Genomic DNA, 25,344 nt, shown 5'->3' on the forward strand with positions numbered 1-25,344 from the left:
GACACTACACACATGTGGCCATCCCCTCTTCCGTAACTGCTCTCCCCTCTTCGCACCTCCCTTGCTCGCACCTGTGCACACTCCTCCTCTCTTCCCCTCGTGATACGCTACCCTCGCCTCAATTATGTTTGCCTGTCGACCGCTCGGCTACATCGCAACGCACACGGCGAAGGTGCATTGCTTGGCTTCTCCAAGCAACAACAGCACACTTTGCATGCGTACTCACGGCGAGTTGCAGCGGCTGTAAGCAACACCGTACCTACAGAGAAGAGCAAAGGGCAAAAAAGGACAGAGATCGCGATTGCGCGCGCTGAGCCACGTCACGCCCCCGCCCCGCTCCTCTTTTCCCCTCGCCATCTGTGTGGCTGATACGAGGAGAAGTCGAGCAATCGTGCTCTGCACGCGCTGCACATAGTACAGCACCGCAAGAAGAAAACCCCACGCACCCCTCCTGTCACTACCATCCTCGTCTCTTCACACACACACGAGCAAGTCGCTTGAGGTGTGGATTGGTCGTGGGTCTCGTAGCGGTGCTGCAGTACCGCTCATCTCTTATTCGTGCAAGCAACACCACCAATACTTTACCCATAGACACCTCGTGAGGCTTGTTTTTCCACGTACCCGAATGTCCTACAGCGCGTATCAAGTGGCGGGCTCTGCCGACCCGCTCCGACCCACGCTGGAGATGTGCTTCCGCGGGCACCGTCAAGGTGTCTGCAGCGTCGACTTTCAACCAACGCTGTCGCCATCTCCGCTCATTCCCGAGGTGGCGTCCGGCGGTGCCGATGGAGTGGTCATGTTGTGGAACGCAAAAGCCACCACTCGCACAATGCGATTCATGGGGCATCGTGGCCCAGTGCTCGCTGTTGCGTGCAGTCCGCGCGCGAAGCTGCTGGCGAGCGGCGGCTATGACGGATACGTGCGGCTGTGGATTCCCAACACACGACGGACAACGGCGACGTACGGCCTCCACGCCGAGTCGTTAGACGACCGCAACTCATGTGGCTGGCGCGGTCATACCGGTGCTGCCCGCGTCGTCGTCTTCGCACAGGACGGCTCGGATTACCTCTACACCGCAGGAAATGATAAGACGGTGAAGTGCTGGGACCTGAACTACGCCTCGAGCAGCCAGCACATTGGCGTCGGCCCAGGGAATAAGTTTGTCGGCAGCTTTGCTGCACCATCGTCGACGGGACAGCACGGCACTGGGCACATGAATTGGGTGCGCACCGTGGCTGTGCAGAGCGCCTACACATCGTCGAGCTTTTTTCACTACCTCGCCAGCGGTGGTGACGATCACGCGATTTGCGTCTGGGACACACGCACCCGCGCTCCGGTGCACATCCTGTTTGACTGCAGGGCCAGCGTGCATTCTCTGAGCTTTCACCCGGACGGCTACGTCCTGGCAAGTGGCGATGCAAGCGGCGCCATCAACATTTTTGACCTACGACGTGTCTCATCCATGCCGACCGCCTCCACCACCTGCGGTGGTTCGCCAGCGCCGCGGCGCTTCTCGACCCTCCTCCAGCACTACAGAGATGCCCACGCAGGCGGGGTACAGTGTGTCGACTTTGCCCCCAACGGCGGCTGGCTGCTCTCAGCCGGCAACGACAGCACTGCCAAGCTGTGGGACGTGAAGCAGGTGTACCTCTACTGCACCGTCCACGGCCACGAGGGACCCGTCAAGTCGTGCCGGTTCTCCGAAGACGGTCGCTGGTTCGCCACCGGCGGCGGCGCTGACAAGACCGTGCTTGTCTGGCGCAGCGGCTTGGCTGAAGCAGTGGCAGGGTGTGACTCTACTGCGGAAACCACACTCGCTATTGGAAAAGACGCAGCGCTGACCGCAGTAACTCCTTCACGCAAGGTGTGCTTTTCGGGAGATGCTCCTGCTCTACAGTTCTCCTCGTCGATGACGCAACTCTCTCGCAACGCGACCCAGCGATGCAAGCTGCAGGGCGACTCGCTCCCCAGGTGCAGTGGTGTGAGCAACTCTCCGAAGACGTCAGCATCTCAGTCGGGCGGCAGCGGTACCGCAAGTAGTTGCAGAGGAGGCAGCGGCTGCCCCAACGTGAACGTCGGAGCCGCTGCACCAGCAGCGAACGCCAGTGTCGCTGTCAAAGCCGCCACATCGCTGGGTCGGCCGCCTCTCCCTCTCTCCCTAATGAAGAAGGAGCAAGGTGCCTCGCCCCCCGAGCCCTTCTCACGTGATAATGCGCACTTTGCCGACGCAAAGGTGTCGGACTGTAAAGGAGAAAAAGAAAGCTCTGTCGTCGCTCATGATCGAAGTTTTGTGCGAAGCGACTATCCACAGGATTACCTTGTCGCGTCAGTCGCCGACGCCAGCGGCGAAGTGGGCAATAACCACTCACTGCAGCAGCCTGACATAGAGCACGACACGGCGAGCGGTGGCACTAACACTCTGCATCAACAAGAGGCGCCGCTGGACGGCATCAGTAGCAGCGCTCGAAGCGCCGTTATTGCGGCAGAAGAGCGGGAGCAGGAAGTGTTGGTGGCACAGGAACGCGCCTACCAGCGACTGCAGGAAGAGCGCATCATTCAGCAGCGTCTCGCCAACCTGGAAGAGGCACTTGCGTCTCTGGCGACGTACATGCAGTCCCAACACCTGCGACAGGCGAAGGAAATACACGACACGCGGATGAGGAGTAGGAGTCAGGCGGACAAGTATGACGCCGATCTGGCAGATCTGAAATGCTTGATTGCCCGGCTCGCTGTCCCTGCTGCCGACATGGGCTCTGCGAATGCCACAAGCCTGACGATGTCAAAAGGGGAGGGTGGGCCGTAGGGACCGGGTGCGGCTGCTCCCTCCTTTTCCACGATGAGGAACGGTCGACGTAGGTTTTTTGCATTGTCGGCTCTAGTATCGGTAGCTACGTCGCTTCGCTGCTACAACGGCACCGCTTTGCTCGCTTTTTTTTTTTTGCGGAGCTTGACGTCTTCCTGAGGGGCGGGTCATGTGCGCAAGAGCTCTTAGACCAACCCCCTTATTTCTGCGTGCGCGGCCTTGGGCAAGTGAGTGACGTGTCCTCGTGCTCCCTCACTCCTCTTTCTTTTTCTCCTTGTCCTTACTCTTCATCGTCGTCGCCTCGGTGGGGTTAGGCGTGGACTCAGGGACCCGCCTTGCGTTTTTTCGTTAGCCATCATGGGTTTCCCGTCCCCCGAAGCTCTCGTGCCCCCCCCCCCCTCTCTCCCTTCCCCCATTTTCTCTGGTGCTGCTCCACCATCATTGTGTGAGGAGAAGAATGCCGGCGCTTCGTGCAGGTAAGAGGGACAAGGGAGCAAAGGCGGTGTGTCGATGCCATTTTCGCTTGTTGCGGTCGCATGTGGACCCGCTTCACTCGCTGCCCCAATTCGGACGGTGGGGGCAGCCAGGGAGATGCGCATCGCAACAGAGGGGGGGGACTGCTAATGAGCTCTCACACTAGGCGCCTGCGCACCTGGCCTGTTCCCGCCCGCCCCCCTCCCTCCCTACTTCCGTTCGTCCCCAGCACAGACATACGCTCAGGGAAGCTCAAACAAGCATCCTGGCTTTGACGGCTTCATTTTCTCTTTCCTTTTCTCTCTCTCTCCTGTTCTCCTCCTCTTCCTCGGGCACACAGCGGCGAACATGTTCGAACTTGAAATGGTAGTGACCCACAACGGGGCCCTGACACCGGGATAGCCTCTTCAGGGATTTGGCCAGGTCGGACCTTAGCCGACTTCGCCACGCAACTGCACTTCATTAGGGTGCTGTGCGAGACGGGAGACAGAGACTTCCAGAAGGGGCTACAGTTAAGCAAGGACGCGGTTCTGCGGAAGGACTTCACCAAGTACTGTGGACCTCACAACGTCAAGTACGATACGACAGCTGAAATGAAAAAATGTGTCCTGAGACGGAGGCTGCTCTGGAAGCGCTTTTCCATACCTGCGTGTTGACAATGCCGAAGGTGCCCCAGCGCGGCTGAGGACGGCTCTGGTGTTAGGGGATACTGGGTCGGCACTGGTAGGTCTCCAACGTCAGCACCAACAACGGGCGAGGCTTGATGCGGAGTGAGCTCAGTGTCCGCGATGCCAAGTATCCTCACTGTCAACCCGTACGGCGGCACTGAGTGTCACCAGCATCCGCAGTTAGTCACCCCTGAGGCAGGATTCGACACTCCCCGGCACTCCACATAAGTGAAACGCGCAGAGAGAGCGAGTGGGCACAGCAGCAGGGCGAGATGACACTCATGCGCGCTTCCAGACACTGCGGTGCTGCAGGGACGCTGCTGCTTCAACTCGCATCGGCACCGAGGTTTGGCGTGGGTCTCGCTGCTCAATTGGACCAGGCAGCACACACTTCTGGCAGGCTTTGTACGGTCGAAAAGATTGCACGGCGGAAGTCTGGATATGGGGGGGGGAGCTCCCAACCTGCTAGTCAGCAGATGCTGCCCATCGGCACCTCTAATGACGGCGAACCGTTCGCGGCGGAGGGCAGCGCTCCTTCTCCACTGCCGCCTCTGCCGTCGGGTAGCAACAGCACACTCACTACACATGCCATCGAGCTAGCTCGACCTCTTTGGCAAAGGCACTCCTCCTTTCTCTGGCTGTGGAATCATCACAACGCAGAGGACACAAATGCCCGCACGGCGTCTGCGACCCTCATCGCGGGTAGAGTTGTCGTGTTGTGTTTGCACGACTGACTACCGCCGTTTTGACGCCGCTCTGCTCCTGTGGCCAATGCGGTGCCCACATAAGGACTGCGCACGGCGGTGAGCAGCTCAGTTTGGTATTCACAGCGCACCCACGACCCGCGAGGAGCCCTGGCAGAAGTCGCTGAACGCACTCGCTTGCCTTGAGGTAGCCCTTCGCGGCTCCACAAGGGCTCTGCCGGACGCCCTCGCCTGACTCTTTACACGCCACCCGCACTACGCGCCGGGGAGCTGCGGTGTGATGTGTGGACGAGTCCCAAGAAGAAAAAAGAGAAGGCGGCGCAGCGTGTTCAACACCCCGACTGCGGTACCGCAACCACATCCTCCTGATCCTGCAGCAGCAGAGTCCATGCAGGGCAGTGTGTTTGAGGGCATGCCGATCCTCACTGGCACGGACGGAGAAGACTGCGCTGTATGCTAGAAGTAGCGCAGGTGCGTGCAGCAGCGCATTTGTAATCCACCTCACGCGCTCTACCGTAGTTATGCCCAGTGGGAGGGTTGTACGCCTCACGACATGCTTGGAATGTCAGCTACCGATGCACCAGTCCACAGGTCAACCATTGATATTTTTTGGCTGTGCGCCGACGAGAGAAACGGCGCCAGCCTCCCGCCCTCACCCTGCCCCCTGCGCCAGTGTCAGCCACTTATGCCTAGCAGGGCTGACAGTGGCGTTCAGGAGCAGCGGCGGAGTACGCGACAGCAGCATTGTTGATACACATCCAAGCATTGATAGGAGTGTCTGAGGACACGCTTACAACCCCCCTCCCTCGCCATAGGAGAAGTGGCGGGATTCATCATGGACTGGCAACTGGTGTCACACGCTCATGGCAGGCAGGGAGGTGAGGAGATGTACTGCTGTAACATCCTCGGTGCTCGCCGCCACTGGAGCCGCGCATCAACACTTTTCAATAGGCAATGGGACTCCTCTGCAAGCGACTGCAGGGTGGAATACACGCAATACCGTCGCGAATGCCGTGGCGGAGATGAAGTCGCAGAGGGATGTGAGAGAGGCAAAAGAGAAGAACGGCCAGCCAGCGCGGAGATAGTTTGCTACCACCACTCGGATAGGTGAGGAGGAGGAGGGAGTTTGGGGAGGCAGGTAGTTGTATGGTGAGGTGAGGTGCGCCATGTGTACGTGTCTCTTACCTGCCTCGATCTTCCTTTCTCGACCTCCTCCTCCTCTTACCTGTGTGCGCGCAAGCGCGTGCCTCTTTGTCGCCAAAAGCGCCAAATTTATGAATCGATTCCCGAAACAGCCACCATGAGAGCGGGAGGGGGGGGGAAGGCAGCATGAAGCCGCGCCGGCCACTTCCCTGTGTTCTAGCCCTCCACAACCCGGATTACATCTCATCCCTCGGACGGCGAAGACATGATGCTCTTCACCGACCCCCATCCACCACCACCACCAATGTGCCCCTCTTCCCTGTGAAGTGCCTTCTCAGATGAGGTATAGTGCGAATGTGAGAGCGCTTGTCTGTGGCCGGATATACGCATGCCTTCTCTCCTCATTTAGCCCATTGCAACAGCCTTTGCGCTCCTTCACTTTCTCATCCTCCTGATTTGGTTGCTGCGGTTTCTTATCACATGCACACACACACACATACACATTTTTATATATACGCCAACACGGGACGCGTCTGTTGGCTTCCACATTATGGCCGCACTCCTCTCCAACGCTCTCGAGCAGAACAACAGGGGTGGCAAGATCGCTTGCATCCGTCGATTGTTTCCATTTTTCTTCTTTTCATTGGCTTTGGCAGAGGTGTGCTTGTGTGTGCGTGTGTGTGTGCGTCTGTCTCTCTCCGTGAGGTAAATCAAAACAAGGCGTGCCAGAGTCTGTACGAATCACGCCGTCTCCCGCTCCTCTCTCTTTTTCTTCGCTCACGGTTTTCTTTACTACTCCATTCGCATAACTTTTAGGGGTGTGGGCGAGCTTGTTGGTGTCATTCGCTCGGTCATTCACTACAGGGTTCTGCCCGTGCCATCCTCTCGGTTTTCTTCTTTGTGTCCCTTCGCTTCTTCAGGGGCTCTGCCCTTACCCTCTTGCCTGCTCGACCTCGCTAGAACTCTGGACTAGCCGTGATTTCCATGTCATTCGATGAGTTATTCCGCTCACCCGTCTTCTCACTTCTTCCTCTCTCGTCTATCCCCCTCAACTCACGTCTCGGCCAACTCCAGAGACTTAGAGTGACCTGCAAGTCACGCACGGCAAAGCAAGCGGAGCGAAGACCTCGCCTGTGAGCGCTACTCACGAAACCACTCGTGCGTAACCGTTCGAGGGGAGTGAATCAGACGCAAGTACATCCACACGAGGTCGTAGAAACTGCAAGACGGCCAAAAGCCTCGCGTTTTTTTTTTGCCTTGACTCGTCACTTCTGACTTCGTCTTTCCGCCTGCCCCTCCACCCCTTTGGCGGTAAAACTGTGGTTTCTCTATTGGGTGGGGAGGGAACTGTCTGTGTGACCGAGCACCATTTCTGCTCGTCTGTGTGTAAGTGCACGTGTCTCTCTCCTTTCATCTGCACCACTCTTCGCCTCGAACTTTTCGCCTGCTGTGTACGTTTTACCTTTGTTGTTGGCTGCGTCTCTTCTCTGCTGCTGCTGCTTTCGGCCGGGACCCCACGTTCTCCACACCACTTCAGTGTCGTGGCGTTAAACTCCACATTCACGGCACTCTCTCCCAAGTTGTGTGCATAGAGGTGTCTTCCTTGGTGGTTTATAGTGACGCGCCGTGCCGTGCCGTGGCCTCGCATCACAGGTGCTACCTTAGGTGCACCACTGGAGTCTTCCCGTGCGGGTGTGGGTGTGGATGTGCTTGTGTAGCGCGATCGACGCACCGACGCCATCCCCCTACATCCGTCATCCTCCTAATCAGGCAAAGAGGGTAGCTGCTCAAGAGCAGACTCGACGTGTGTAGGCTCGCACGCGGACTTACACCCACACACGTGAGTGGCAAGAGAGCGGGGAGAGAAAGAGAGGTGCCGAGCTCGAGCCTGTCTGGCTGTTTCCTATCGTTAGCTGCTTTCTTCGCCCTCCCTCGCTCTTCGCTCACCCCCCCATTCCTCCCTTTTCCTCACCCCATTGTCTCGTAGTAGTGCGTTGCACGCTCGCCTTTTTTTCCCCTTTAGAGCCCAGTGTGTGTCTCAGTCTGTGTAGTTTATCTTCCCCCCCCCCCCACACACACCTCACCTCTCTCTTGTTTCTGTAGTTGCCACTGGCACCTCCATTGTCCAGATAACCCAAGTCGGAATAGCAGCAGCAAGACACGGAAGAACGCGGCATCTCCCTCACTTCTTTGCTTTTCATCGCACACACGTTTTGTCTACCCGGGCCTTCACCCCCTCCCCCAAAGTCCCCCAGGCATATTTGCCATCCAATGAGCTCGCTCAACAACAGTCGAGCGCAGCTCAGCAACAGCAGTCGGCAGCTGAACCCTCCTCATCCTACACTCACGCCAAATGTCAGGGCATCGACGGCTCGCCGTGCCGACCCACATGACGAAAGTGCGATGCCGCTGAATGGCACCATGCAGGGCTCCTACCCACGACAAACACTGCCGCCGCCCCTACCCCTGGTGCACCGCGGCTCGGCAGCCGCCACCGCAGCCGAGGACCCGGCCGCATTTTCTCCCCCGAGCGCCATGGCCCTCAGTGGCAGCACCCCCGCTCTACCGTCTCCAGCTCAAGCAAGTCGTATTTCGTCGGCGAAAGGCGGCCGGCAGCAGCAACCGGAGCTGCAGCCGGCGACGCCGATAGTGTCTGCTCGTGGCGCTACACCAGAACCACAGAACACGACCACAAACGCCGCTTCCAGACCACTGCGCCCTCCAACAATCCCTCAGAGCCGCAGCAGTGCCAGCACACCAGCACCACCCCAATCTCCGTCCCTCCCGTTGAGGGGCGTGGCAGCGGCAGCATCACTGTCGCGAGGGGGGCCTGGCACCGTGCAATCCCGCAAGACCTCCTCTGCCGCGCGCAGCAACAGCAGCCTCGGCGCCTCCACTCGCGTGAGCGAGCGGAGCGACAGGGTGGAGGAGCTGATGGAAATCCCCCTGGCTGGCACGCAGCCCATCGAAAAATTTTTCATAGAGTACAATAGCGCCGCGGCAGCGCACGACGACGATGGCCAGCCACGGAATGATAATGAAGTGCTGCTGGAGCAGTTTGCCGAATACACCAACGACGATTCCTTTTTTTCGTCGAGCGACACGGTCATCGAGTGCGACCCGCAGCGCTTGTGCAAGGACCCACTTCGTCACCGTGCAATCGTGTCGGTGCACAGCACGCTGCAGTTGCGTGCGCTCACCAACGGTCGGGTGCCGGAAGACACCGTGTGGAACAACGTCACCCGCACCTCGTGGCTGTATCAGATCCACAACCGTGCTATTGCGCTGCAGTACAGCTCTTTCTTTATCTTTCCTGCTCGCTGGACCCCGCGGGTGATGGTGTACAATGTTATGCATCACTGGCTGATGGAGGTATTCATCTTCCTCATGATCCTCGGCTACGCCATCTTCCAGGCGACGTGGGCGCGTTACCCCGACCCACATGGAGGCATTCACAAGCCAGACTACATTCTCTGGGCTGACGTGTTTTACACATGCCTACTGGGCTTCGAGATCCTCGCGCGCCTTTTCGCAAGCGGCTGCGTTCTGCATAAGCGCGCTTTCTTCCGCTCCCCGTGGCGCTGGCTCGACATGGCTGTGCTCGTGCTGAGCATAATGGAGTGCACATGGTGGCAGGACCTTTGGAACTTCACGGCGTGGCGACTAATCCGCGCCATCAAGTGCCTCACATATGTGCCCGCCCCAGTGCGCATGAAGCTGCTCGCCAAGTCGCTCCTGCGCTCCACGAACCGGCTTATCTACGTGACCATTTTGCTCACGTACTTCATTTTCTTCTTTGGATTGCTGGGGCTGCAGCTGTTTGGTGGCACGCTGCACAGTCGCTGCGTGAACACGCTCACCGGCTCCGTGACGTCGCAGGTGTGCCGGACCGTGGCGACCGGGCGGTACTCGTTCTACTGGGGCCACCATTGTGGTGCGTTCTCTATCTGCCTTGCGGACGCCTTCCCAAATCCGCACTACAACTTCCGCAGCTTCGACGACATAGGGCACGCGATGCTGTCGGTGTTTCAGATCATGACGTTCCAGGGCTGGAGCGGGCTGCTGCAGGAGACGAACGACGCGGTGGCGGTGATGGCGTTTCTGTACTACTACTTCACCATTCTTATCTGCACGTGGATCGTGCCGTCCCTCTACGCCGGTGTCTTCCTCGAGAAGATCGAAAAGACCAGCCGACTGTTTGCCCTAAAGCAGCTGGACTTCTTCGATCGTATGTTGACAGAGCAGCGCCAGCGCATGTCGACCATGGTGCGCCTGGGCGACTACGTGCAGCGCGACGAGAACGGCCTCGTGTCCTGCTACCCAGCCTACACGGCGCAGGAGAAGGACCGCAAACACCTGACCAACGACGACGACACGGCCGGAGGCAGCACAGGCGACCACCACAAACACGCGCACAGGAGAAAGAGCCACCGCCGTGCGATTCAGGCGATGAAGTGGACGGACGAGCAGCGCATTCAGCTGCAGCTGGCCCTCACTCGTCAGCGCGACGTCGCCGAGGAGGCCGAACGCAAGCGCGGGCTACAGCAGGCTTCCCTCAGTGACCCTATTGTTGAAGATGATGGAGCCAGAATACAGCAAGGTGCGGGGAGGCAAGGCGCCTCTCTGGCCAGGGCCGCGCAGAGCGAGACATCCCCGCAGTCCTCCAAGGGCTGCAATGACTTTGCGCTCGGCGGTCGTGTTGGTGCCGTGCAGCATCACCCCGCTGTCTACGCCATTGGCAACTCCCACCAGTCTGACCTTCCCTTTGCGGTTCGGCAAGAGGTGCAAGCGGAGCAGCTGCGCTTTCTGGACCCGTACACCAACGGAGCGAGCACCGCGAAGAACGACATGTACAACTCTGCCACCGCTTTGCACACCCTCATGGAGAAGTCGCGCACCAGCATGCCCAGTGGTGGCGCGGAGAGAGCTGTCGTCTCGCACAGTCACTCCGCGAGCAATGCGCGACCCTTACCCAGGGCACCATCGACGCAGTCGATGAGTGTCGTGGTGGCCCGCGAGACCGCCGGCGTGGTGCCGAACCGACGCGCGATGCCGGTGCATGGCTCGCTGTCACGTGCGTCCAGCATGCACAGTCGAAGCTCTCTAAGCCGCCTGCACGCCTCGATGACGCAGGTACCGGAGAAGGAACAGGTGGAGTACGTCATCAACGACCCCGAAGGCGGCGATTTTCACTACGCCAAGACGCTTGCGCAGAAGGTCAGCATCATTCGCAACATCGCCCACATGTTCACGGAAGGCTATCCTCGTATCATCTCGCAGTACCTCTGGGAGCACCGCATGATGCAGCACCGCTACGGGCTCGCGCCGCTGTCCTACACGAACAAGTACGAGGAAGAGGCTCTGCATCGGCTACGTCAACGGCGCGCACGGGAGCGTGCCGAGGAGCAGGAGGAGCTGCGCCGCAACGGCATGGGACACCTGATCGATGACGACGACGATGACGATGCAGAGGTGGAGAAGCCGTGGATGCGCAAGGAGGGGCTGGTGGCGGGGAGCATGTCACTCATCCGCATGGCGCGCAACATCCGAGAGAACGCGCCGATCACCGTCTTCAACTACCTCATGTACTTTTTCATCATTGCCAACGCCGTCTTCAACGCGACGCGCTTTGACACGATGCCAGACTACTGGGAGACAGGCTTATTCGTTGCGGGCGTCTGTTTCTCGGTGCTGTTCATGCTGGAGCTGCTCATCCGCCTACTCGCCCTTGGCCCCGGTCCCTTCTTCACGGACGTGCTGATCCTGATCGAAACTACCTTTATGATCATCTCACTTTTTCAGCTTGGCTTCAGCAGGGCAAACACCGCGTCGCTGTTCAACTGGGTGCGTTTCCTGCGCCTTTTCCGCGTTATACCGTGCCGCCCGCTGCGCCGCGTCACGCGGGTGCTCATCCACGGCTTTCCCGACATGGTGTATGCCCTTCTCTTCTTCACGCTTTACATGCTAATGTGGCTGCTTCTGGGCATGAGCCTCTTCGGCAGTCGTCTAGGGCGGATCGACTACAACACGAGCGACTACACCACCCGTGCGACGTTTTTGACCTTCTCGCACGCCGCATACGCCGTGGCGCAGGCCTTCTCGGTGAACAGGGATGAATGGCTCTTTCTCTCGTGGTCCGGTGCGCGGGTGCGTGGGGGCTACACAGTCCTCTACTTCATCGCTACCGTCGTCGTCGCCTTCATCTTCCGCTTTTTCTTTATTGCGGTCATGACGTACGCATGGCAGGCGCAGCAGGAGCAGGAGGACTACTGCTTCATGTCGGGCAGCAGTCACGGCCGTCGAGGATTCCGCAGTCGCTTCGCGCGGCTGCCCTTCTTCGACTTCACCGTATGGCGCTCCTTCAAGCACATTCACGGCGGATTTGACCGGCGTGACGTGGCACCAGACGAGATCTACTTCGTGAATGAAGACATGGCACGCCAGCTGCGCCTTGTGGAAGCTAAGGACCGATACTACCGCGAGAACTATCGTCAGGAGAAGGGCGAGTGGGGCGACATGGACGAAGACAGCCACATGGATGGCTCGGACGTGTACGGTTCAGACGGTGCACTCGTCAACGGCCCGCGGTACGTCAACATTGGCGGTCGTCTGTACCGCCAGCCAAGCCTGCCAGCGACGGAGATGGGCTTCTCGGAGAAGGCAACACCGTCGGATCGTGGTCAACTTCGCTTTGCACGACGCTACCACGCCGTACCAGCAACCACTTATGCCTCCGCGCAGCAGTCGCAGCAGCCGGCGAGTGCGCACGACGCGTTGCCAGAGGGGGTGGAGGGAAGTCTACCACCGTCGCGGCACAGCCGACGGAGCATGGTCAATCCGCTCCTGACCTTTCGCCACAGCCTCTCCCCAGCGTACCAATGCACGAGCATGAGCGCCCCCAGCGTGACTCGTGTGGCGGACTCCCTCGCAGAGGAGCGGACAAACAATGCGAACATTAGTCTGGTACCGCGGCTGACCAAGCTGGGCAATGCCCGCGCCATCGTTGCCGAAGCAGACGGGGAGACAACCGCCGGCTACAGCACCCCTGAAGACGTCATATCAGAGAGCGACTTCGAGCACCTACTCCTGCCCGGCCCCCGCCTACGCTACCAGAGCACCGTGGATGACGGACGTCGTGTATTCGAAACTTGTCTGGACTGCAACACGCACATGCAGATGCCGCTGCGTGCGCCGCCAGGTGTGGCGCAACGCACGGCTGCGCAACTGCACGCTGAGCACTGCCACATGGCGGCAGTGCGTAGCTCGCAGCAGCTGGTACTAAACGCCCTGATGGGGTACGCCAGGATGCAGGCCGAGCACGAGGTGACACCCACCAAGCAGATGGTGGAGGTGGTCCTGGGGCAGGCCTGGAGCTGCGGCATGCTGCTCTTCGACACGATCGAGAACCTGTCTTGCATGGACCTGCCAGAGAAGGAGCGAATGTGGGACCGCATGTTGGAGGCGCTCGAACTGCAACAGTGGCTACTGGGACTGCACGTCGGTGAGGAGCAGGTCGGCCGCGCCACGCTGGCCTACATCCTGGCGCACCAGCAGCGACAGGAAGTGCAGGTGCAGGAGAAGAGCTATAAGAATAATTGGGCGGACCGCGCCTTCTTCCTGCTCTCGCCGTCGAACCCGGTGCGGCGGGCGGTGTCGGCTGTGGTTTGTTCAATTTGGTTTGAGATTGCCGTCCTGTGTGTCATCTATGCCGCCTCCGTCTGTTTGGCGTTCTATACGCCGAGCGATGGCAATCGCGACTTTGGCGGCAGCTACAACAGCGCCAAGTACAAGGCGCTGCACGTCCTCGACAACATCTTCTCTATCCTCTTCGTAGTGGAGATGGTGCTGAGGTGGATCAGCATGGGAGTCGTACTGCCGGTCGGCCGCGCGTACTTCTGGCACCTGTGGAACATCTTCGACTTCTTCATTGTGATCATCTCTCTGGTGTCATGGGGCAGGTCGGACATCTATTTACGGTACCTAAAGGTGATGCGGTGCTTCCGCATTTTGGGCCCGCTGCGGTACTGGAAGTGGGGCAGCAACAGCATGTCGTACGTGGCACGAACCATCTGGGACAGCATTCCAACCCTGGCGAATGTGTGCCTCTTGATGCTGATGAACTACATTGTGTGGGCCATCCTCTTTGTCTCCATGTTCATGAACAAATTGAACTACTGCAGTAATACCACCATCGTGAGCGCCACACAGTGCGTCGAGGCGGGGTACACGTGGGCACCAACTCAGCGGAACTTCCGCAACTTCTACGAGAGCCTGCTAACCACCTTCGAAATCAGCACTGGCGCGGAGTGGCTAGATGTCATCTACAGCGTCGTCGACTCCCACTCCACGGTGCTGTCACCGGTGATGAACCGACACCAGTATCTTGGCCTGATCTTTATCGCCTACTACTATGTGTCGCACTTCATCTTGTTCACGCTGTTCATCTCGGCAGTGATGTACTGCTACATGCTTGCCAAGAGCGCCACGGTGGATGCAACAGGAACGACGATTGAACACCAGGTCTGGCTGCGCGTTCAGGGCATGATCTTGCGGCTGAAACCAAAGCCGCGGCTTCTGCCCTTGAGCAACCGAGTATCCCGCCTGGCGCATGCCTTGATTTTGAATCGCTGGTTCGAGGCGTTCATGGGGCTCATTCTTGTCTTCAACATGGTGACGATGTCGCTCGAGTGGTACCACATGAGCAACACGCAGAGAATCGCGCTCGACGTGTTTCAGTATATCTGGGTTGGCATCTTCACTGTTGAGGTCATTCTGCGTTTCACCGCGCACGGGCTGCGCCTCTTCACGCGCTGGGCCTACTGCTGGGATCTTCTGATCGTGATCCTCTCCTACATTCAAATTGGCCTCAATACCACGGTTACCAACCAGGTGCCGTTCAACGTGAATGTGCTGCGCCTGCTGCGAGTGGGACGGGTGCTGCACCTGATTCACCTCGTGCTGCCCTTTTCAACCCATTTCACTCTCTTCTACGAGGTACTGAAGGCGTCGGTACCGGGGCTCATCAGCGTCACGTTCGTGTACATCATCGCCGTATACGTCTTTGCGATATTAGGCTTGCACTTCTTGGGTTACATCGTACCCTTTGGCGGCTTTATCGATGATAAGTATAACAACTTTGCCAACTTTGTGAACGCGATCATCATGGTGTTCCGGCTATCCACCTTGCAAGACTGGGCAACGATGCTGCGGGGCAGCTTGGACCGCGGCCACTACTGCGCCCGCCCCAGCAAGCGATGCGGACCAACGAACTGGGCACCGGTGTACTACACCCCCATCGTCATCTGCTTCTTCCTCCTCCTCAGCACCCTGTATATAGCCGTCGTGCTGGACAAGTACGTCGCAGCAGTGCACATGCTCTCTGCCGTCACTCGTCTCGACGACCTCCGCCGCTTTTGCCGCCTATGGTCGAAGAGAGATCCGAACGGCACCATGTGGCTGCCAAGCGCGCTGCTGCCGGAGCTGTTGGAGGAGCTACGTCTGCCGCTGGGTGTCAGTAACCGCCGCAACCGCATCGAGGTACTGAGGCTGCTGCGGGAGTACAACATCCCCAGCCACAACGGCCGCGTTTACTACTACGAAGTACTGATGCCGCTGGCACGGCGCGTGATGGCCATCGCATTCCTGGATGCGGGTGACGTGCACACAGCCGGGAGCGAGGGTCCGAAAGGCATTGCCTGGCACCTGTGGGAGCGTTCGCTCGAAGCGCTGCCGGCCTCCTACAACAAGGTGCAGCCAAGCAGCGTTACCGTAGCTGAACAGTACGCGGTCACCCTCCTGCAGGCCGCTTTTCGCCGGGACCGCGCGATGCGCAACTACTTCATTGCAAAGTCCGAGCTGTGGCGCCGAGGCAGGGCGCTCTGCGTCGAACGGGGGCTGTCGTATGACAACTTCGGATTTGGGAAGACAGCGCTAGCCGGCCCAGACCCGCGCGAGGAGGGCATCCACCGCGGCTTCAACATTCCGAAGGATGCCACTCTCGCTAACTCATCCGGTGGCCGCGTGTACGCCGACCCCGTGGCGGCCCGCATCTCCGCGATGCGCGAGGCCATAGGCTCCCAGAAGCGCGCCACGGATGAGGAGCCTCCAACGTTGCTACCGGCGGTCTACCGTTCTGCAATTTACCCCGAAGAGCGGCGCTTTGGCCCTAACGCCCCTGGCGCTATCCGCCGCCATGAGCGCCGCGACGAGAAGCTGGGGCGGAAGAGGGCGCAGGAGGCATACGAGAGACAACTGTGCGAGCGCAGCATGGGGGGTAGTCCCGTACGCACGCTTGCCGAGTACAACGAGGATGACACCTTCACTGCAGACGACGTGGACGTGGGCGTCACGCTTTCCAAGGGCACTATGGAGTCGCATCCCGCGCCCCGTGGAAATCAATACAATCTAAATTCAAAGGACGTAAACTATCAGCCTCCTCTCGGCACAAGTCCGGAGGAGCTGCGGCAGGAAGAGGTGGTCCGTCGCCTCAACGCAGCCGCCACTGCCGCAACGGCTTCGGAGCTGCTCGGTGGCATCTCATCCCCCACCAATTCCACGCAGCAGTAAAGGGCTCCCCTCTTCTCCTTTGCTATCCTTCCCCGCCTATCCTTTCTAGTGCAGGGACTGCCATTAGCCAGAGTGCGCGCTTCTCTTTCTGGGCGTGCCGCTCGCTCCCAGGCGTGTCCACGAACGTGTATGGTGTTGTCTTTCCTCCTCCCTTGCGGCTCTCTGCCGGTGCTTCTTCAGGCGCTGTCTGCACGCCGGCAATGTGCTGCGGAGAAGAAAGGGGAAACCGTTAATGGCTATGGCGCCTGTGTGTTTGGGCTAGGGTGGGTTGGTGGGGGTGGGGTGTCTGTGCACGCCTCTTTCGCTTTCTCTTTATGTTTTTATCTTTTTTTATTATTTGGCGGGGCGGGGTGGGGGTGGGGGGTGCTGTGAATGGTAGCGTTTGTTCCCTGTTTGCTCTTGTCGTTGTCGAGGTCGTGTCTTCCCCCCTCCTCCCTCCCCTCATATGGACGAGACGCGTACATCATTACTGCATGTAGATATACATGTATACATCTGTGCGTGTGTGTGTGTGTGTGTGTACCTCACGCCAAGCCAAATCAGAAGTGTCACCCACTCTACAGAGCGATCGAGGGAGACGTATGGTTTGCGTTGTTTACTGTCTGGGCAAGCAGCAATGAAAGCGTATGGCGTCAGTGCCAGAGGGGGGCGGCTAAAAGGTGCTATATGCCGACCAAAATGCCCTGAATGGCGTCCCTGTCGGGAAGGAGAGGAAATCTAGAGAGAATCTATGTTTGCCTGCGAGTTGCCGCCACTCAGCTCGTTGACTGGTGGCGAGTAAATCGCGAGAAGTTTCAGGAAGCTCTTTGCCTGCCGCTTCGTACTGCCTGCACACGGGCTACGCACGCGGAGATATGTACCATATGCGATTGCCACGAATAGCACTGTCCCCTCCCCCTCCCCCTCCTCTCTTCTCCATTGCCCTTCGTTCACCTCTCGCTGCCTCTACGTCTCTCTCTCTCTATGCGCCGCCTTTTTTTCGCCTCCTTGCGTCTTCTCTCCGTCCATGACGCCCATGAATACGCACCACACTTGGGAGAAAGTAAGAAGAGGATACAGTCGCACTTCGCTTTACACCGATCAAACCACATAGGAGTCTACACGCGCATATATATATATATATGTGTGTGTCTGTGTATATGTGTGTGCATACACCCACCCACCTACTCTCTCGCGCGTATCAGGCAGCCCCCTCCCCCCTGCACTTCATTCCCCAACCTCCCATCTGTACAACTGCCCACGTCTGTGCGTCGTACCGACGGAGCCGAAAAGAAAAAGTAACGCGAAACGTGGAACAGTGCGCACGCGCCTCTCTCACCAGTGGCGCAAGTTGTCTGGGTGTTTTGTCAGACGTTGCGCGAGTGCAGTTCGCGCGAGGATAGCGTTGTACGAATTTAGCGCTGTTTGGGGGCACACGCTTCACTCAGAGAGAGAGAGAGCGGGTTCCGTAACACATACTTGATCGCTCCCTTCCTCCCTAGTGGAGCACGCGTCACCTCTACTGTCTGTGCCCGGGTGCGCATTTGCCTGTTCCTGTTGTGGCGTTGCTGTTCAAAAGGGCAACGAAACTGCGAAGCGAAATCCGGGCGGAAAAAGAAGTTGGCCATCATGGCGAACGTGACGGACCTTCTGATGGCTCTGGGCAGCCCAGAGCCTTCGATTCGGGTGCCCGCAGAGACGGCGGTGAACAACGCCAAGGAGACCGATCTCGCCACCTTCATGACTACAATGCTGCAGGAGTTCCGTGATGAAAACAAGCCGACGTTTGCCCGAAATATGGCGGGTACGCTGCTGAAGAACGCAGTGGCGCCATCTTTTCGCGAAGTAGCGGCACGGCACGCGCTAGAGGAGCAGTGGCGGGCCCTGCCCGCGGATGTGCGGCTTCAGATAAAGAATGAAGTGCTAAGCACTCTCGGCAGCCCCAATCGAGATGTACGCACAGTCGCCGCCAACATCATTGGCAGCCTGGCTCGCAGCGAGCTGCCTTCCGGGGAGTGGCCGCAGCTGATGGGTATTCTTATCGGCGCAGCGAAGTCGGCCTCTGAGCAGCACCAGGAGGCGGCACTCACCGCCATCGGCTACATCTGCGAAGAGGGTAAAGATCATGAGGAGGTGGAGGAGGCTCTGAAACCGAGCACGACGGAGGTGCTTTCTGCGATTGTCCAGTGCATGGCAAGCGCCAACGAAGATGTCAAGTTCAGCGCCACGAATGCCTTGTGCAATGCAATGGAGTACATTCACGACAACATGGACGTCCCGGAGCAGCGGAGCTACCTCGTGACGGCGCTGTGTGAGATGGCGAACGCGTGTGCAACGGTGCGTACCCGAGAGCGCGCCATGGAGAGTTTGGCCAAGGTCGCGGAGCTCTACTACTCGACGCTGCCGGACTACATTACGCGCCTGCACGAAATCACCACAAATGCCATTTTTCATGACGAGGAGACGGTGGGCCTGCAGGCCATTCAGTTTTGGATCTCGATCTGCGAGCTAGAGAGGGATATGAAGGAGGGCGGCGACATGCTGTCAAGCCTGAACTACAGTACGCAGGGGCTGACGTTTCTTGTTGACATATGTACGCAGCTCCTCATCCGACAAGAGGAGGACCAGACAGAGGACGACTGGAACCTCTCCGTGGCTGGCAGCAAGTTGCTGCAGAGCCTCGCTGAGGCCGTCGGTATCCCCATTCAGCGGCCCGTGATGGATTTCGTGTATGCCAACATCAACAGCACGGAGTGGCGCAAACGCGAGGCATCTGTGATGGCGTTTGGGTGTATAATTGGGGTCCAGGAGCCAGCGGCGCAGGAAGCCATTCAGGATACTGTGGCACAGGCGGTTCCCGGCCTCATGGAGTACCTCCGCGACTCGAAAGAGATGGTGGCGGACACGAGTGCGTGGGTGTTGGCGCTTGTGTGCGAGGGCTTTGTCGACATCTTCCTGCAGACCCCTGATCTGCTGCAGCGCTTAATGAACGATGTGGGGCCGATGATCGGTGGTGACAACGCGCGCATGGGCATTCGTGCATGCCACATCATTTACAACATCGCACTGGCGTACGCGGATGAGGAGGATCAGCAGACAAACGAGATTTCGCGCTACTACAGCGATCTCGTCGGCGTTCTTCTCCACGCTATCGATCATGGCGCTACCAACGACTTCAAGAGCACTGCTCAAGAGACACTGAATGCCCTCGTAGACGCGGCCGCCAATGACTGCTCCAGTGCATACCTGATGCAACTGCCTCAGGAGCTGCTGGCACGCATGGGTCCGCAGCTTAGCTTGTTGCAACAGTCCAGTGGTGACAATAGGGAATCCGAGACGATGATGGGATTGCTCTGTGGTGCGCTCGCGGCCCTTGCGCGGAAACTGAAGGAGGACTTTATGCCCTTCCTAGACGCCTCCATGCAAATCGTCATGCAGATAGTCGAACTCTCTGCTGACTACGTGCAGCAGGAGGCCATGACGGCCATTGGCAGTATTGCCCACGCTGTCAAGGAGCAGTTGGCGCCCTACCTGGCGAAGGTGATTCCGCACGTACTGAAGTATTTAAAGGCTTTCGATGAACCAGAAGGCATCTACGCTGTGGTGGCTACAATGGGTGACCTCAGCCTCTCCTGCCGCGTCATGCTGCAGCCTTTCGAGTCCGATATCATGAATACGCTGTACGTCAACCTAACAAACACCGAGGTGGACCGTGAGCTGAAGTGCTCCTTTCTCAGCTGCTTTAGTGATTTTATTCTCAATGTGCTGGGCAGCGAGCGTTTTAAGCCCTACATGCCCGCGCTGCTGCCGCTGGTCGACCAACTCTTCCGTGCAAGCTGCGAGATCGACATCCGCGGCGACCCAGAGAGCGAAGCGTACGTGATGAACCTCTGGGAGACGACGGCCTCCTTCTACTCCACCATCACTCAGTGCTTCAAGAACACCGACATCGATGCGCTGGCGCCGTACATGGCGAATATTTTGAGCTTTGCCCTTCACGCCGCCGCGAATACCAGCGAGTTTGAGGAGACGCAGATGGCGGCACTCATGGTAATTGGCGACACGGCATCCGCTCTCTGTAACGTATCTGATCCACAGGTGCGGGCAGAGGCGAAGCAGGCGCTGCTGACAGACGCCATGAATGGGATTCTGAATCAAGTACTGCGTAGCAGTACCTCTGAGGACACCAAGAAGCATATGAAGTGGATCCGGAATCAGCTGACCCACCTCCAGCGCTCGTGATTTCACCACGAGCGTCGAAGGAAAAGGCGCTCTTATCTGCACCCATGACTGTGTGTGGATGCCTTTATTTTTTTTTTCGGCGAGCGCTTACCATGGATGCACACACGGACCGGATTGTGGGAAATCCGTCCTGTCCGCTACGATCCTCAGAGAAGAGAGTCCTCTCCAGACAAATCCACCATTGGATCCTCTGCATGTGTGTGCGCGTGTGAGTTGGTTATGCGTATTCCAGTCATTTATGTTCGTGTTCCCCTATACAGGCGTGCATGTCTCTTCTCTCTCTCTCTCTTTCTGCGTACGTCTGAGTGTTTTGTGTCATTGTCTATGAAGGTGAGGAACCGCTTTCCTTAACGTGGGCAGTCTGATGCGGCTAATAAGCTAAGAGTGTCAGGAAGAACCCTTAAGTCGCTAGCGCCCTTCTGCATGTGTCTGTGTCTCTGTATGTGAGGGTTGTTTCTTCTTCGTGTATGGGCGTAACTGCATACTGCCAAACAAGAAACAGAGGGGTGAAGGAGGGCCATACTTCGCATACAAATCGGCTGGCCCGAGGGCATGTTGGACGCATCGAGGGAGATTTTCTCTTGAAGGGAGGACAGGCGTTTATGTGGTCCTCTGCGCACTGCGTGGGTGTTTGTTTGTTTTCCTCTGCGGTTTTAATGCAATCATCCTTCTTCCATCGCATTCGCGACATATATGCGTGTCTGAGAGAGAGAGAGCGGATGAAACTCAGCAGCCGCTAACACTGATGAATGCCACACCCGTTGCAAAGGTCTCTCAGTCCTGCTGCCTTTAGCTGCGTCGCTGCAAGTCCTGTCGCTCGGCCGCTTCCCAACCCCCTCCCCCTGCTAAGTCATAGTCATCCATTACACCTGTCATGACTCTTGAGAGCGCTACAGGGTACGGCGCTGCGTCCTTTTCTCCCCCTGCTTGAACCTCCTACCACCCCTCACACACTCCGCCTTTCCATTTGTTTCATTCTCTCTCACCCTCTCACCCGAACAACCTCTTGCCTGCCCTCCCTCCCCCTCTCACCTACTCATCCTCCATTTTCTCTGACACTCCGCCACGCTGTGTAGGTATTTGTGTGTGTGTGTGTGTGTGTGTGTACCGCTCACTTTCCCTTACACTACCCCCTTTCTCTCACCCTTCCTCATTGTGTGAGCCCTCCCTCCCCCCAAACACACATACATACATGCAGAGCCGGTAAAGGAATATACATCGTCATTAATGGTCCTCCACCATTCAGGCAAGAAGCTCTTGCGGGGCGACGGCGGTGTCTTCCGTCGAGTTGCCCTGATGCCACTCATGTTCATTTTCGCCGTCATTACCATCTTGATCCTCCCAGGGTTCCTGGAGCAGACAACGGAAGCAACTTACCCTCCTTCCCTCACTACCGTACTGGCGCCTACCACAACGCGTGAGTCCACCCAGGCGCCATCAGGCTCCTTTGACCGGTACCTCGACTGCCTCGCTGCTCGCATCAGCGTTGACCGCCACACCGCGACGGAGTACCCCTTCCCCAACGACAACATCAGTATCCCGTACATTGTTCTACCCGTCACAGTAGAGGAGCCCACGATGATATCGCTCATGTGCAACCTCACTGTGCACATTCGACGCCTTGTGTACGTGCAGAACGGCTCCGTGCCCAGCATGACCGCCTTCCTAGACGCCGTCATGGCCGCCTTCCACTCGACACGGCGCGTGCGAGTCATGCGCAAACGCGGCAACTTCGGCTACGCAACCGCACTTAACATGGCGTTACGCGACTTCCTGCAGCTCCCCTTCGATGAAGCACCGTTCTTTTTCATGGCTAACAATGACGTGCTGCTGCCCGGCGGCATGATGGAAAAAGCGCTGCCGCTCTTCTACAGCGCATCCCGCGAAGGCCGCGACATGCTGGACGCGCTGGAGGCAGAGGTAGCGACGGAGCCAAACGAGCACACGCCACAACGCTTCCGCGACGTGCCGCTGCGCTCTACAGACGCCCGCCATGCGCTGGTGACGTCACGCCTGCTGCCCGACCGCATCCGTTACCAATCACTGGAGCAGCGCCGTACCGCGTTCGCGGGATTCTACGGCGATCTTTACCCGGATACTCTTGACCAAACAGCATTCTGGGCGGTGACCCGACTCGCGCTGGAGGTGACAGGCTACTTCGATGAGAATTGTTACCCCGCTTACCATGAGGACACGGACATGATTGAGCGTCTTCGCCTGCTTGGCTTCAAAGCGCTTCGGGTCTCAGGGTGGGAGGAGACACCGGTGCTACACATCGTGGGTGGATCGCAGATTGCAGCGCTGAAGAGCCTTGCGCTTCCGATGAGTAACGAGGCACAGGCCTTCCTGAAGGGATCCCGCGCTATCATACACCGGCTTTTTTCAACGAGATACGAATCCGAGAAGTGTAGAAGTGCGATGTGGTGTAAATCCACGAAAGTTGCGCCAAGCAAGCAGAACGGCATGCCGCTGGACGCCTTTGTCATTTACCAACAGCGCGTCTGCACCATCGAGCAGCTCGAGGAGCAGCTGATCGACAGACTTCTAGCTGACCCATCCATATCGTACACGACCGCCATTCGAATGCTGGTCAACGCTGAGCAGGATCTGGGGAACATCGATCGTTTTCTAATCGACGGGACCTCCTACTACCGCAACGGATCCACCCTGCGCCTCCTGACCGACTGTGCGGCACTGCTGCCCAGCCGCCCACTTTTCAGGTAAGACAGCAGCGCTTGGATGGAAAGGCAATGCGGGACTCGCCAGTGCTCGGGACGGCGCTTTGTGCTTGCAAAGGGCCACACACACACTTCTTCTGAGCCTCCCACCTACGAGATGTCTACAACCCCTTACATTTCCCGCATCTGCCACCAGCACTTCTACGCAAATGTGCCTACAGCGCTCCTCGTCGTGGTGGTACAGGGCTTTAGCGCTATCGCCTAGGAGACGCGGAGATAAGGGAAGCAGCGGGAAAGGAGGGGATGTGTGAGACGCGCAGACGCACTCTTGAACGGAAAAGCACCGCCTTGCGAAATCAGGCATGTCGCTAGAGTTGTAAGTGGTATTTGAAGGGTGGGCAGCGATGCCAGGCCAGAGGCGGGGTGGGATTGTGCACAATGCCCGCAGGAGTGCCAATGTACAGACTCGGCACCATCTCCCTTTACTCCTCCATTCGTATGCCCCCGTCAATCAGTAGAGTGAGTTGCCTGTACGATGGAAACGCCTCTTCATCCGCCAGGAGGCAGCTGCTCCCTGGGAGAGGGGAGAAGAGGCGGCGAGGGGTTCTCTCTCGCTGCCTCGGTCTCCGCGCCGTGGGAGTTCTTCTGCCCTGACACACTTTATGTTAAATTTCTAATGAGTCGATCAAATATAATGCTGGGGTGTAAGAGTGTGTCGAAGCCCGCCATGCAAGCAGCAGAATCTCGGCGTGCGTCTTTCCCCCACCAAAGAGGTGATGGAGTTCTTGTAGACTAGAGTCTTGGCGATGTGCCCTCCCGTCGCCGCTAGTGGGACGAGCGGTCTGCAACCAGCCAAAACGTCTGCTGGAAGGAAGAAGGAGACACGTGAGCGCAGCGCGAAGACGCGGTGAAATTTGTCCCCCCAAGTTGTGAATGAGCAGCAACATGCGCACGCGACTCGCAGGAGCTGCCAGTACCACGCACAGCCTACTTTTCAGCTTTTCACCTTCTTTACTCAGTCGCTCGACAAGGCCGCACTGGACTTTCCTTTTCTCTCCCACACACGTTTCCTCTGTCTAGAGGCGTGTGTGTCTGTCCGAAGCCGAACTTGACCAAGCGAAAGAGCTACACAGTCAATTTCTCTAGGGTGGCCAAGAGGTGGTGGTGCAGATTGCCATTCTTCGGAGTTCCTTGCGATGTGTTGATCTGAAGAGCGGACCTCTGTGGTGGGATCGTTTGACGACTGCCCACTGGCGCCTCCTCAAGCTCACCCTCTCTCTCTCGCTCTAGCTGGGATATGTGCCGAATGCCTCGTGTATTCTGTTCTCTGCTATCCTCGCTTTTTCCGTTTTTTTTTTCCTCGTTCTTCTCCCTCTTGTACGCAGCGCTGCTACTTCAGTGAAGGTCAGGGCACACGGGAAAGGCGTACGCTTGCGGCTTCAAAAGGGGGGACTAGTCCTGAAGTCTGCTCAAGAACTTTTTTTTTTTGCGTCTTCACAATCCTGCATTCGCCCATTCACCTCGCCACACACCCCAGCTTCTGTGCCTTCCACTCTTGCGATTCAAGATAAGCTCGATTTCAGCGGTGCCTCCGATGAAAGGGAGAGAGTGCCGTAGCGGATTAAATGGACTGTAGGGCTGTGTGTGAAGCGCTATCTTGACGGGGGAGGCATCTGGAAGAGATAAAAACAAAAATCATTCGAGTCCACGATGCAGGCACACGAGGGACTCACCAGGGGAGCATCGGGGTGTTTCCGGGCAGTGGGCCTCGCTACCTTTCTTGAGCGGAGGGCGCGACGAGAGATCTACTCTCCCCCCGGCTTCGCACTCGTCGGTCGTCATGCGGTGCAGAAGAAGGCGTTCGATGATGCCTGCTGCCAAGCGGATCACGAAAAGCATCGGCTGGCCCAAAGTGCGAGGCCGGCGACATGAAGAAACGCGTGTGCTGGTCGGCGCACAGCTGGCGCCAGAGGGGACCTTGGGCAACACATGCTGAGCGCTACAACTTCGTCAAGGCCCTCGACCTGCCAGAGGAGCGTCCGCTTACCGTCTCGCACGCCATCCCCACCCTGAACTGCGCCCCCCCC

General features: G+C 58.1%; 4 protein-coding genes across 4 annotated transcripts; all 4 read left to right on the top strand.

The window, feature by feature from the left end:
- Positions 1 to 625: 625 nt before the first annotated feature.
- On the top strand, positions 626 to 2,803 carry LPMP_200480 (hypothetical protein; the record flags this gene model as incomplete). The annotated part of the gene is made up of 1 exon (XM_010699945.1): positions 626 to 2,803. One exon carries the CDS (start codon positions 626 to 628, stop codon positions 2,801 to 2,803), a length of 2,178 nt encoding a protein of 725 aa, XP_010698247.1.
- A 5,923-nt stretch (positions 2,804 to 8,726) lies between these two features.
- LPMP_200490 (calcium channel protein, putative) lies at positions 8,727 to 16,358 on the top strand (the record flags this gene model as incomplete). Its single annotated transcript, XM_010699946.1, has 1 exon — positions 8,727 to 16,358. The coding sequence occupies one exon, from the start codon at positions 8,727 to 8,729 to the stop codon at positions 16,356 to 16,358; it is 7,632 nt and encodes a 2,543-aa protein (XP_010698248.1).
- Positions 16,359 to 17,966: 1,608 nt separating this feature from the next.
- LPMP_200500 (importin beta-1 subunit, putative) lies at positions 17,967 to 20,579 on the top strand (the record flags this gene model as incomplete). The annotated part of the gene is made up of 1 exon (XM_010699947.1): positions 17,967 to 20,579. One exon carries the CDS (start codon positions 17,967 to 17,969, stop codon positions 20,577 to 20,579), a length of 2,613 nt encoding a protein of 870 aa, XP_010698249.1.
- Positions 20,580 to 21,806: 1,227 nt separating this feature from the next.
- On the top strand, positions 21,807 to 23,303 carry LPMP_200510 (beta-galactosyltransferase, putative; the record flags this gene model as incomplete). The annotated part of the gene is made up of 1 exon (XM_010699948.1): positions 21,807 to 23,303. One exon carries the CDS (start codon positions 21,807 to 21,809, stop codon positions 23,301 to 23,303), a length of 1,497 nt encoding a protein of 498 aa, XP_010698250.1.
- Between the last annotated feature and the right edge of the window lie 2,041 nt (positions 23,304 to 25,344).

This window comes from Leishmania panamensis (assembly GCF_000755165.1).
Source record: "Leishmania panamensis strain MHOM/PA/94/PSC-1 chromosome 20 sequence".
NCBI classification, from domain to species: Eukaryota; Euglenozoa; class Kinetoplastea; order Trypanosomatida; family Trypanosomatidae; genus Leishmania; species Leishmania panamensis.